The sequence below is a fragment of the Lontra canadensis genome, unplaced genomic scaffold (genome assembly GCF_010015895.1).
Source record: "Lontra canadensis isolate GAN:19392208 unplaced genomic scaffold, GSC_riverotter_1.0 scaffold367, whole genome shotgun sequence".
In the NCBI taxonomy this organism is placed as follows: Eukaryota; Metazoa; Chordata; class Mammalia; order Carnivora; family Mustelidae; genus Lontra; species Lontra canadensis.
In genome coordinates, this window is record NW_022631361.1 from 63560 (window position 1) to 75605 (window position 12046).

At 58.5% G+C, this 12046-nt stretch overlaps 2 protein-coding genes and 1 long non-coding RNA gene across 3 annotated transcripts; 2 read left to right on the plus strand and 1 right to left on the minus strand.

The window, feature by feature from the left end:
• The first annotated feature begins 3896 nt into the window (after nt 1-3896).
• LOC116862877 lies at nt 3897-4402 on the plus strand. The gene is made up of 2 exons (XR_004381732.1): nt 3897-4058; nt 4237-4402. It is a non-coding gene; the product is annotated as an uncharacterized LOC116862877 (long non-coding RNA).
• Nucleotides 4403-8973: 4571 nt separating this feature from the next.
• Nucleotides 8974-9956, plus strand: LOC116862874 (claudin-9). The gene has a single exon (XM_032850304.1). It carries the CDS (start codon nt 9174-9176, stop codon nt 9825-9827), a length of 654 nt encoding a protein of 217 aa, XP_032706195.1. The 5' UTR covers nt 8974-9173; the 3' UTR covers nt 9828-9956.
• A 1061-nt stretch (nt 9957-11017) lies between these two features.
• Nucleotides 11018-11716, minus strand: LOC116862873 (claudin-6). Its single transcript, XM_032850303.1, has one exon. It carries the CDS (start codon nt 11714-11716, stop codon nt 11051-11053), a length of 666 nt encoding a protein of 221 aa, XP_032706194.1. The 3' UTR covers nt 11018-11050.
• Between the last annotated feature and the right edge of the window lie 330 nt (nt 11717-12046).

Sequence of the window (12046 nt, forward strand, 5' to 3'; positions counted from 1 at the left end):
TCACAGTGTCGTGGGGGACACATCCAAGTTAGGGAGGGGACTGGTGCATTCTTTATGTCTACATTTATAACCAGTTTATTAGTTAGTTATTCAAGTAAAAATCTTTCTCTCTTAAGCCTTCCACTTGCTTCCCAATGTTATTGCACTGATCAATTTTATAATTTGATGTAAAACTCACTTTCACATTCTCTGAATCATGTTCAGTTAGATTATGGGTTTGAGGGGCACCTGGGTGGCTCAGTTGGTTAAAGCCTCTGCCTTCAGCTCAGGTCATGATCCCCGGGTCCTGGGATCGAGCCTGCTGAGCAGGGAGCCTGCTTCCTTTCTCTCTGCCTGCCTCTCTGCCTACTTGTGACTTCTGTCAAATAAATAAAATCTTAAAAAAAAATTATGAGTTTGATGGATCTGACTCCCCCCTGAATATTTAGCGTGCCTTACAAACCTGACTAGCTCAATTCCCTTAGACACTTCAGTTACATGCAGAATCTCCTTGATCTGCAAATCCCACCAGTAACTTCTTCCTAAGCACTTAAGGGGCTCTTGGAAATGAATAAATCAGAACTTTAATATCTTAGATTACTGAACGCTTTCAAACGTCTTGAAAAGCCAGTTACTAATCCAGTATCCATATTAGTGCTAATGGATTGCTGCTTTTTCTTATCCTCTGATTACAAATTTGCTTGCCCAGAAATGCAGAAGCAAAGGACTCTTTTTACCTGGGTCCAGAACGGAAGTTGTACAATTGGCGATTGACCTGCCACTCTGAGCTTTTCCTCAGAGACAGGCCAGTCCCACTCAGCCACTCAACCGACTGAGCCACCCAGGCGTCTGGTGGACTCTGCCTTTTTCACAGAACTTGGTTAAGCCTCTGCCTTTGACTCACGTCATGATCTAAAGGTCCTGGGACCCAGTTCCTGCTTAGCCAGGAGTCTGCTTCTCTCTCCTTGCTCCTCTCTCTCCACCGATGCATACGAGCTCTCTCTCCCTCAGATAAATAAAATCTCTAAAAAATATATCCAAATAGTCTCATCTTCTTCTGCCCCAAGGTGGTAGAATAAATCACATCTTTTTACTGGTCTTAGAAAGAAAATCAGAAGACAAAAATGGAGCAACTTAGGTCAAGTCCCTCAATGGGAGGCTTAACACCTAACTTAATTGCAGTTCCTACCTCCCCCAGAAAGTCTCAACCTGTCAGTCAGGGATTTTCTGGTCAGCACCAATGAGTTAATGCCCATGGGCCCTCACTATCCACCCCCACCCAAAGGAAGATGAGGTAATCCACCCAAGACAGGCCCCCCCAGCAAGAGAAGGTGACTTTGCCTGGAACAATCTTTTTTGCTATAACTTCCTTGCCCCCTCTCCCTCCTTCCTATAAAAACCTTCCATGCTACACAATTCCTGGCAGCTCCCTTCTATTTGGTGGATCAGATGCTGTCTGATTCTTGAATCACTTGAAGTCGATTAAATCTGCAAATTTACTCGATTGAATCTTTGTTAACACTGGAGAACAGGATTGCAACCCAATCTCTGGGCATGGGGCCATCCAGCAGACTGTCTCAGTGAGGGCAATGGGTGATAGGCTTCCTAACCCACCTAGAAATGTTCTGTTATTCTAGTAAAAGTTTCTATATTCCGATTTTATTTTATTTTTTTAAAGATTTTATTTATTTATTTGATAGAGAAATCACAAGCAGGCAGAGCAGTAGGCAGAGAGAGGGGGAAGCAGGCTCCCTGCTGAGCAGAGAGCCCGATGCGATGCGGGGCTCGATCCCAGGACCCTGGGATCATGACCCGAGCTGAAAGCAGAGGCTTAACGCACTGAGCCGCCCAGGCGCCCCTATATTCGGATTTTAAAGAGAGCGATCATTCTCTCCTTTTTCCCGATTGTCACCCATCTGTCATTTATACCCTTTGTTAAGGATAAGGTAAATGCTCCATGTCATCAAATTCTGGTTTTGAATGATCTTTTCTTAAAGATAATTGAATGGGAATCTGCATAGGTCTTTTTTAAATTATTATTATTATTAAAAATATTTTGTTTATTGATTTGACAGAGACACAGGGAGAGAGGGATCACAGGTAGGGGGAGTGGAAGAGGGAGAAGCAGGCTTCCAGCTGATTAGGGAGCCCGATGCGGGATCGATCCCAGGACTCTGGGATCGTGACCCAAGCTGAACGCAGGCACTTAACGACTGAGCCACCCTGGCACCGCTCAGCATAGGTCTTTTTTTTTTTTTTTTTTTTTGATTTTTTTTATTTTTTTTTCAGAGAGAGTGAGCACAGGCAGAGTGGCAGGCAGAGGCAGAGGGAGAAGCAGGCTCCCTGCTGAGGGATCGGGGATCATGACCTGAGCCGAAGGCAGCCGCTTAACCAACTGAGCCACCCAGGCGTCCCCCTCTGCATAGGTCTTGACCCACTCCCAGGCGTCTCATTCCAGAGTCCCCCAAGGGCAAACCTCCTTCGTCGGCGCGCGGCTTCTGCGGCTGCACCCTAAGGCCAGGTGGGGGCGCCAAATGCACATGTGCAGCGCCCTGTCGCTGGGCTGGTGGGAGGTGTGGCCTGTGGGACTGCGGGGCGCCGTGATTGGTTAGGACCCTCACAGAGAGCGCCGCCGCCTCTGATTGGCCGCCCGGAGTAGCGCGTGCCCGCCGGCGGGACCCACGCGAAGGCGGCCCGCGCGCCGGCCGGTGATTGGCTGGGTCGGTCCCTGCGCGCGCGCGGCGGTCCGTGGGAAGGACCGTCGAGGGCGGAGGCGGGCGCCGGGCCCTGGCGCAGGCAGCGGCGGCCAAGCTGGCGGCGCGGCTCCCCCGCTCCCGCTCGAACCCGCGGCTCGTCCGCGCCCGCGCCCGCTCGCGGCTGGGCCGGGCCCGCGCGTCGCTGTCGCTGACCCCACCGCCCGCGCCGTCCCTGCCACACCCGCCGCTGCCCGGCCTGCCGCCCGGCCTGAGCCCCGCGCCGCCGCCGCCGCCCTTGGCGCTCGCCCTGGCGGAGCTGCCGCCTCTGCCCGCGCTTCCGCTGCGGCCCGAGCCTCTCGCGCCCTGGGGCCCCGGCGCCCACCTGGCGCTGCCGGAGCTGCCGCCCGAGGCCTGCGTGCCCGCGCCGCCTGCCGCCGCGCACCTGCCGCTGCCGCCGCTGCCCGGGGCCGCCGTCGCCGCCACGCCCGGGCCGGTGGGCGCGCGCGGCCGCCCCCAGCTCGTCGCCGAGCCGCCCCCCCCCCACTACCTTACCCTATCCCCGCGGCCCGCGCCCTCCAGCCTGCTGGCGCCGCCCGCGCCCCCCGCCCCCTGGTTGCTGCCCGCCTTCCCCCCGCCGCTGCCGCCGCCCCCGATGCTGCCGCCGCACCTCTTCCTGTCGCCTCCCTGCTGACGGCGCGGCCCTCCGGAGACCGTCGACCCCGAGGGGCTGCGGGCGGGTTAGTAACCAGCCCCGCCTGGGACTGCCGGGCTGGGCGCCCTGACCGCCTTCCCCACACCGACGGCTTCAGAAAGCCTGGGTCAGAGCCTGGACTGCGCAAGAGGGAGGGAGTGTCCGGGGAGCCGCCCAGCTTTGGGGTGGAAGCACCAAGTCTAAAAATATATTCGTTTTAAAGAATAGGGTCTTTATTCCATTTTCCCCGCCCGCCCTACAGCAAGCCTCCCGCCTGGTTATTTGAGACCGTAACTCATCCCGAGTGCTGATAAGTGCGCGGCTTATCAGAGCCTTCTGGACAGGGACGGGGGTTGTGGGGGCGGGGGCGCCCACCGCACTTGGCTTGAGGAAATGAAAACAAGTTTGAAATGCCCTGACCGGGTCCGCAAAATGTCTCATTTTCCTCTCTAAAACGAAGGGTTTGGGTCCCATCACAAGGCCCTGCCCTACTCTGCGTGTATGACTTCTGGAAACCTGCCCATGGCCTTACGAGTCGGGAGTCAGGCTGTGAACTGAAATAGATCCAAAGGTTCTTCCTGGGTACCCCGGAAGAGCAGTGGTGCTGATGGCTAACCGATACTGGGCCCAGGAGCAGCAGCATCACATGCAAGGACCAGGTCGTCCCCACCTGGGACAGGAACGCTCCCAAGGTGAGTCATGAAAGGAAGCTACTATTCTCCCCCCACCTTTGCTTGCCCTCTCCTTCATCCCTACCCTGCCAGGTTCTCCCCAGCAGTGCACAACCCCAAATAAAAGTTCCCTTTGTTACTCAGGTGGCTTGGTCTCAGGTAACCAGGCAGATGTCCTATCTCAATGGGTCTTCTACAGGTCCGGAGTGGTATCGGGAAGCCAACTTGACCTTGGGCGACCTCTGAGAGCCGGGGATCCACCAGCAAGAAATGCAGTATATGAATTTCCTGGGACTGCTGGAGCAAATCACCACAAACTGGGCCACTTAAAATAAAAAGAATCTGTTCTTTCAAGGTTCTGGAAACCAGAAGTCCAAAATCAAGGCATTTAGGGCTGTCCTCCTCTCAAGGCTCTTGGGGAGGATCCTCTCTTGCCTCTCCGAGCTCTTGGTGACCCTGGCGTTCCTTGGCTTGCAGCCTTGTCCCTCCAGCCTCGGGCTCCAGCTTCACCCTGCCTTACCCTGTGTCTGTGTCTCAAATCTTCCTGTTTTTTTTTTTTTTCTTTTGACACCCGTCATTGGGTGTAGGGCCCACCCTGAATCCAGAATGATCTCATCTTGAGGTTTTTAATTTATCTTAATTATAGCTGCAAAGACTGTTTTCAAATAAGGCCATGCTCACAGGTACCAGGGCTTAAGGCCTGGCCTGTGGTGAGGGCTGCCATGCAATCCATACGAGCAGTGTTCTCCCCCCCGGGGAGGGGGGGCTGGCCCACCTCCAGAGCTGTCTTCCCAGCTTCCCCGAACCCTGTGTTTGACACCTTGTCTCTTGCTGACCTGGAGCCCTGGGTGCCCTTGCAGTCCTTCAGCAGGAGCCCAAGCCACTAAGTACCTTAATGACTCCCTTTCCCCTTTCTTGAATTATGGCCGAGTTCCCATTCCTGCTGGCTTGCTTCCTCCACGGACATCCCTCAGCTCTCCTCTCTCCGCTAAGAATCACACTCTGCAGGAAGGACAAGACTGAAGGCATGCTCTGAAAGTTCACAGCCTTGAGGTGAAGGGTGACCCCCACTCAGAACCCCAGATGGGTAACTGCTGCCACAGAGAAACCTCAGTGAGGGGAAGCCCGTGCTCGGTTAGAGCCTCAGTTACCGCAGATAATAAAGTTAACTGTTGCCAGAATCTACGGAGTCTGGCCAGAGTGAAAAGGCCATGATGCTGTTATCAAAAGACTCTCGTGACAAGTCAGGCCCTACAGTGATCTCCCCCAAGGTGCGTAGGGTGCTCCCTGCTTGGGCAGATTCTTGTAGCGCCCCTGGGGGTAGGTAAGGCCTACTTCTCCCTTCCCTCATTTTGCAGCAGGGAAGCAGCTGAGGTTACTGCACTGGTGACTTACCCAGCAAGGTCTGACCCATCCTCCCTGAGGCTGCCTACAGCAGGTGGACGCAGAGCCAGTGAAGGGGCGGCGGGGTTGGGGTGGGGGGTCTGGGAGGGGGTCCTCCCAGTGTGATCAGATCCAGAGGCAGTCTCGTGCACAGGCTTTCTGGAGCACTGCCGGGTGCCTGGAGGAGCGAGGGGAAGGAGCGAACACTGGCTGGGGAGGAATGGGGCAGGATGTGGGGGGGGCAGGGGTCCGTTGTGAGCAAAGAGGCACTGGGAGCCCCAGGTCACCCTCCAGCACTGGGCTCAGGGCCTTGAGGTCATGGTCTGGGGCTGCTTCAGGCTTGTCCTGTTTCTCAAAGGACCTGTGGGCAAGTTCCCATTGCGCTCTGAGCTTGTTTCATTGTCTGGAAAATGGGGGTAGAGAGCTGTCATGGGACTCCAGGGCTTCATCTGCACCTTTTGGTTCAGGGGCCCGGGGAATCTGGCTTTTCTACCCATAAAATCTGGGGCTTTGGGCTCCTCCCTGAAGCGGAGGCTGGTGTTCCCTTGGGGTTGTGCAGTCCCCCAGCCCACCCCCATACTCTTCTTGGCACCATGGTGGCTTTTGGACCTTCAGTTCCCCTCCTTTGTCTTTGGGCCACACTTTTCTCTAAAAGCGTGCTAGCTGTTGGGATTGGAGTTAACCCGCTTCCGCCCTTCCCCTGCCTAAGCCCAGCGCCGGCTGCTTCCGCCCACCTGAGTGGCCCCACCCCACTGTCCTCCCACAGAACAAAGATCTGGTCCAGTTGTGCTACTCCCCAAAGCAGTGAGTGGAGTGAGGCCGCCCTCCCTTCCCCCGTGCCTCAGTTTCCCTCCACAGTCGTGTGTTGGGGCAGGTTTCCCTCCCCCATCTCTTTCGGGGCGGAAGCGGTGGGGGTGGGGGTGGGGAGTCCAGCGGACTTGGAGGTGGTAACCGCGCAGAGGGAGTCCTCACCTCCATATCAATGGCATTCCAGCCCCACTGACAGTCCCTGCTGGGCCCCAACTTTAACCCTTTGGTTCCCGGATCCCACGCAGTCCAGGTGGCCCCGGGACCCAAGAGACGGCCTAAGGAGGGCTGAGGGTGGGAAGCCTGTCCAGCCTGGGCGCCCTGGGAATCCACCCTCGGCCACCTAGCCCTCCTGCTCGCGGTTCCTCTGACCAGCCCAGCTGACCTCTCTTTGTTCTCCCACAGCCTGTCCCACGTTCACCCTCCCCGAAAGCCTTGGCTGGGGGGTCTGTGTCTTCAGCCTCTGAGCACCCCCTCCCATGTGGCCAGCCCACCCCTGGTAGTGTGCACATCTTCTCTGCTGGACTGTTGACCTGTTGAGCCCAGAGGAATTTGGATCTAGAACAGAGGGTCCTGGGTGCTGCGCCCGGGGGCAGGACGCTTAGCCAGGATGTGTGGGTGCAGCGCGCACGGGGCCCGGCACAATGCTGGGGGTTTAGAGCTGCCGGTGGAACGGAGGGTCCTTGGCGCCAAGGCCTGACTGCAGGCTCATGGGCGACCTGGGCTCGTCAGGGTGAGTTGATCTCACGAAACTCAAGGCTTTCTCTGAGCCTAGAGAGCAGAGACCCCGGGCTGGGCTGCCCAGGATGGGAGGCCCTGAGGGAGGGTTACTGGGGCCCTCGCAGACCTCAGCTTCAGGTTCGCCTCAACAACTGCTTCAACCTGTGTGTCCGGATTCCTCCAGACCCCCAGGCTTGCCTCTGTTTGCCCTTCTCCTCAGCCGCCCCTCCCCAGCGTGAAATCCAGGGCCCCAGGCGATGGATGAGTTGGGCAAACATGATTCCCCAGGATCACCACGGCCTGCAGGCCCAGTCACAGCCCCTCTGGCCCCTTTCCACTCCCGCTGTGTCTGCCGGGCCACCGCAGTCTACCCCACAGCCCTGCTCTTGGGTGCTGGCCTCAGTCTCCCTTTCAGCAGTTCTCTCGAGCTTTTTTTGGTCGATGACCTTGTTGCAAATCTGATGAAAGTATAAACCTCTCTTCCCCAAAGTGCTAAAACCGCATTCCCAGAAGCAGTGCACGCACTGAACGGGTAGAGAGGCACCCAGTGCACACCACACCCAGGGCCCTAGGGCGGTGCCTTCAGAGCCCATGTTGGGGGCCCCAGTGGCCCTGTTATTTCCCAGGCCAACAAGGGGTGCCCCCTCATAGAGCAGACAGGCCGTGGGCCCTCCCTTCTCAAGAGGAGGTATGGAAGTGAGAGGCTCTTCCAAATGGGGCCCCAGCTCTGCCTTAAAGGGTCCGCCTGCCACCCAGGAAAATGTATGAAAGGAAGGAATTTTCATCAGCGTCTCCCACCCCCGTTCTTTTTCCCTCAGTTCCTAGCACCCAGGAAGGGGCTTGAGGGAGTTCATGACCTCTCATACGAGGGGCCCATGTTTGTGGGTCATGTAAGGTTTCTCACAGGGGTATTTGACCTAAGAAGGCTAAGGACCTTGACCTTCCATGATCGGTCCCTGGTTGGTGGCAGGATTTGAATTATAGTCTGTGAGTCCCAGGTTGCCCCCCACAAGAGGAGTCACAGGCTCCGATGGGGTCTCAGGAGTGGGAGGGTCTTTCCTGGGGACAGTGAGGCAGGGTTCACCTGGGGTCACCTTCTTGGACTCCTCCAGAGTGATCATTTACTCCTCATGGCAAAGCCTTGGGTCCTGGGGCCTCACCCCCAGCTGGGGCTTCTGTCTCTGTTACTCTTCCCCCTTCACCCACAGACCCATGTGTGCCCCTCCCCTGCTTTCACAAGAAATTCTTTATCCCTTGGCCCCTAGAGACCTGTGGCAGCTCAGCTGGGCCCTCAGTTTCAGTGTGGGGGTGGAGACGGCACACCTGAGCTGGGGGGGGGTGTTTCTAGGCCGTTGCCTGGGTGATGCTACCTGAGCTGGGCTCCAGGCACCTGTCGCCTAGGGAACAGTGCGGGCAGGGCCCCTCCCTTGAGAGCAGCCGGGGCCACTGGGCTGAGACTGAAGACAGATCGGGTTCCTGGGGCGGGCAGGGGGACAAGAGCGGAGTTGGGGGTGTGCGATACTGGGGGATCCGGGTGTGTAGGCAACACGGAATGAAACGCCTACAGGGAGGAGTTGCTGGGGGAGGGGGCGGCGGCGTGAACCTCTACTTCTGTTTGCTGAGCCTGCCGGACCTCCATCCCCCGCCCTACTTCTTGCTCCCCAGCTGGCCTGTCTGTCCTTTCCCTTGTCCCTGCATTCCCACAGGCACGGAGGTTCTTTCCTTCCCCATTCCGGTCGCAGTACCCCCTCCTAGGCTCCCCATCCCACCCCTTGCTCTGCCCGCTGCCTGTAGCTCCCGCTTTCCCCAGTCTCGGCTCCGCTGCCCCTCCCCTGCCTCCACCTCAAAACCCCGCCTGCACCTGGGAGCCGGCTGAGTCCCCAGGTGACACCCACAGACAGTGCGCTGCGGCGCCTCCGGCGGGACAAGGCTCTGCTCAGCCTGCAGGTGGGTCCGGAGGGTCTTTGCAAGCTGGGTCACGGGGGCAGCGGCCAACAGGACCCTCGAGAGAACGCCGCTACTCAGCTGAGGGCTGTGAGACTGATCTGTGCGAGTCCGGGTCAAACAGAGGTGCTTTGCAAGAGGCCCACGGATGTGAGGGACGGTCCTGGCCAAGGCCACTGACTTCCCCACGTCCTGGGCACTGAGACCCCCACCCAGTGGCAACGGATCCACTCCTGGGAGTCAACCAGGCCGTCTAGGGTTAAGAAGACCTGAGTGGACAAGATGGCTTCAACTGGCCTTGAACTCCTGGGTATGACCCTGGCCGTGCTGGGCTGGCTGGGCACTCTGGTGTCGTGTGCCTTGCCCCTGTGGAAGGTGACCGCCTTCATCGGCAACAGCATCGTGGTGGCCCAGGTGGTATGGGAGGGGCTGTGGATGTCCTGCGTGGTGCAGAGCACCGGCCAGATGCAGTGCAAGGTCTACGACTCCCTGTTGGCGCTGCCCCAGGACCTGCAGGCCGCCCGCGCCCTCTGCGTCGTTGCCCTCCTGTTGGCCCTGCTTGGGCTGCTGGTGGCCATCACAGGGGCCCAATGCACCACGTGCGTGGAGGACGAAGGCGCCAAGGCCCGCATCGTGCTCACGGCGGGGGTCCTCCTCCTCCTCTCTGGCATCCTGGTGCTCATCCCTGTCTGCTGGACAGCACACGCCGTCATCCAGGACTTCTACAACCCCCTGGTGGCCGAGGCCCTCAAGCGGGAGCTGGGGGCCTCCCTCTACCTGGGCTGGGCCGCTGCTGCCCTGCTCATGCTTGGGGGGGGCCTCCTCTGCTGCACGTGCCCTCCACCCCAGATCGAGCGGCCAAGAGGACCAAGGCTGGGTTACTCCATCCCCTCCCGCTCAGGGGCATCTGGACTGGACAAGAGGGACTATGTATGACGTGGAAAGTGTCCCTGGAAACCCGCAGCTCAGAGCCTTGACCTTGCCCCCACTGCCAACACCACCCGAGGCAAAACCCCTTTCCCAGAAGCTCCAATCAGGGCTGGCTATGGAGTGGGGTCCCTACAGGTCCTTCTCCTACCTCGCCCTCCAGGCAGAGCCAGAGCTGATGGGGTGTGCCCGCCTGCCCCCCCAGCCCCCCGCTCCACTCCCCCTGGATGAACTGCTCACTTCTTTGGTCCACAGCTTAGGCTGGCCCTCCTCTTCCTCTGAGGCTACCCCTGGCCTAGGAATTTGGGCTTCACCCAAAGGGCAGAAGGTCCTTGGCTCCAAAATAAGGAGGGGATCCCTGCCTGGGGTGGGTCCTCCCCAGCCTGGCCACCACCTGAATCCAGAGGTCCAGGCCAGGAGCCTCAGCCAATCACCCCACCCTCTATGCCCACCTGCCAGTGGGGGAATAAACAAGAGAATTTGCACCTTGGCTCTTCTGGTCTGTGGTTGGGTGGGGAAGACCAGGTGGCCTTCCAGGGGGCTGTCAGCCTACGGCTTGTGCAGTGGAGACCCTCCCTTCCCCTGTGAGGCACAAGAGGCACAAGGTTAAGATGAGCCCCTTGTGTTCTCTTCCTCCCCTGCTGGGTTGGCACCCAGCAGTCCCCCAGCAGCACCCAAGGCAAAGAACAAAATAAGACACGCTTTATTTAGCAAAAACTGGTGAGTGTGTTGGCAGGGCGGCGTGGCAGAAGTGTGCAGGGCTGAAGGTGAGAGGATCGGGGTGGCGGGGGGGTGGGTCATCTGGAGCACAGCTGGGACGGGACTTGAGACCTGGGAGGTGGGCAGTTCTTTGGTGTCCGTGAGGCTTGAGAGCCCCCAGGGGTTCCAGAGGCCGGACCAGTGAGGAGGGACTCCAGGACAGGCTGAGAGCCCCCGGACGGCTATGCTGGCCCACAGCTCCAGCTGGCTTCCAAGAAGGGGATGCCTAGGGTGGAGAAAGATCCAGAAACCAAAGCATCTCCTCCTTGGTGCCATCATCCAAAGGCAAGAAATACCAACAGCAGAGCCCAGGAGAGACCTGGGTTCCTTGGTTAGGTTATCAAGTGAATTTTAAAAATACCCCTCCCCACAAAAGTGAAAAAGATCAAAACAATCCCCAAGCTGTCTGCGGCACCGTCCTTGTGTCTCCAGCCCAGCAGGTTGCTGAGGGAGCCTCCACTCCCCTACCAGAATTAGACGTAATTCTTAGTGGGGTACTCAGGGGCACCCTGAGAGGTGGCGTGTGCAGCTGATGCCGAGTAGCGGGCCATATAATGGTTTGGGCCCCGGGACCCCCCAGAGGGACAGGTGCAGCACAGCAGCCCCCCGCCTAGCAACAAAAGGCCGGAGGCTGCCCAGCCCAAGTAGAGAGAGGCCCCCAGCTCCCGCTTTTGGGCGTCTGACACCAGGGGGTTGTAGAAGTCCCGGATGATGGCGTGAGCCGTCCAGCATACGGGGATCAGGATCAGGACCCCTGAGATGACAAAGATGATCCCAGAGACTAGCACCAGACGGGCCTTGGAGTCCTTGTCCTCCACGCAGGTGGTACACTTGGCTCCCGCGAGGTAGACCAGCAGCCCGAGCAGAGCCACAAGGAGGGCGACGACGCAGAGGGCGCGGGCGGCCTGCAGGTCCTGGGGCAGCGCCAGCAGGGAGTCGTAGACCTTGCACTGCATCTGGCCGGTGCTCTGCACCACGCAGGACATCCACAGCCCCTCCCACACCACCTGGGCCACCACGATGCTGTTGCCGATGAAGGCGGTCACCTTCCACAGGGGCAGGGCACACGACACCAGAGCATTTACCCAGCCAAGCAGTGTCAGGACAATCCCCAGGATTTGCAGACCAGCGGAAGCCATGGCCAAGTTGAGGCTGAGAGGAGCCGCCCTGGGGGACAGAAGCATACTGATATGAAGACAGGCTGGTCCAGATCCTCTGTTACTGATGAGGGCCAACTGTCACGCCACAGGCTGTGGCATCCCACACAGGGCAGTGTTATCAGACAGCAAAGTAGCCAAAAGGGCAGGAATCCCCCCAAAGAGGGCAGTTTCCAGGTGCCCTCCTTGGGACACACAGATGGTGGGTTGGCTCTAGCCAGGAGTTTCAGGCTCAAAACCTGTCAGTTTCAACATCAAGATTGGAGATCCAAGCTTCCTCCCCACCACCCAATAGCAGTGTCCAAACCCCTC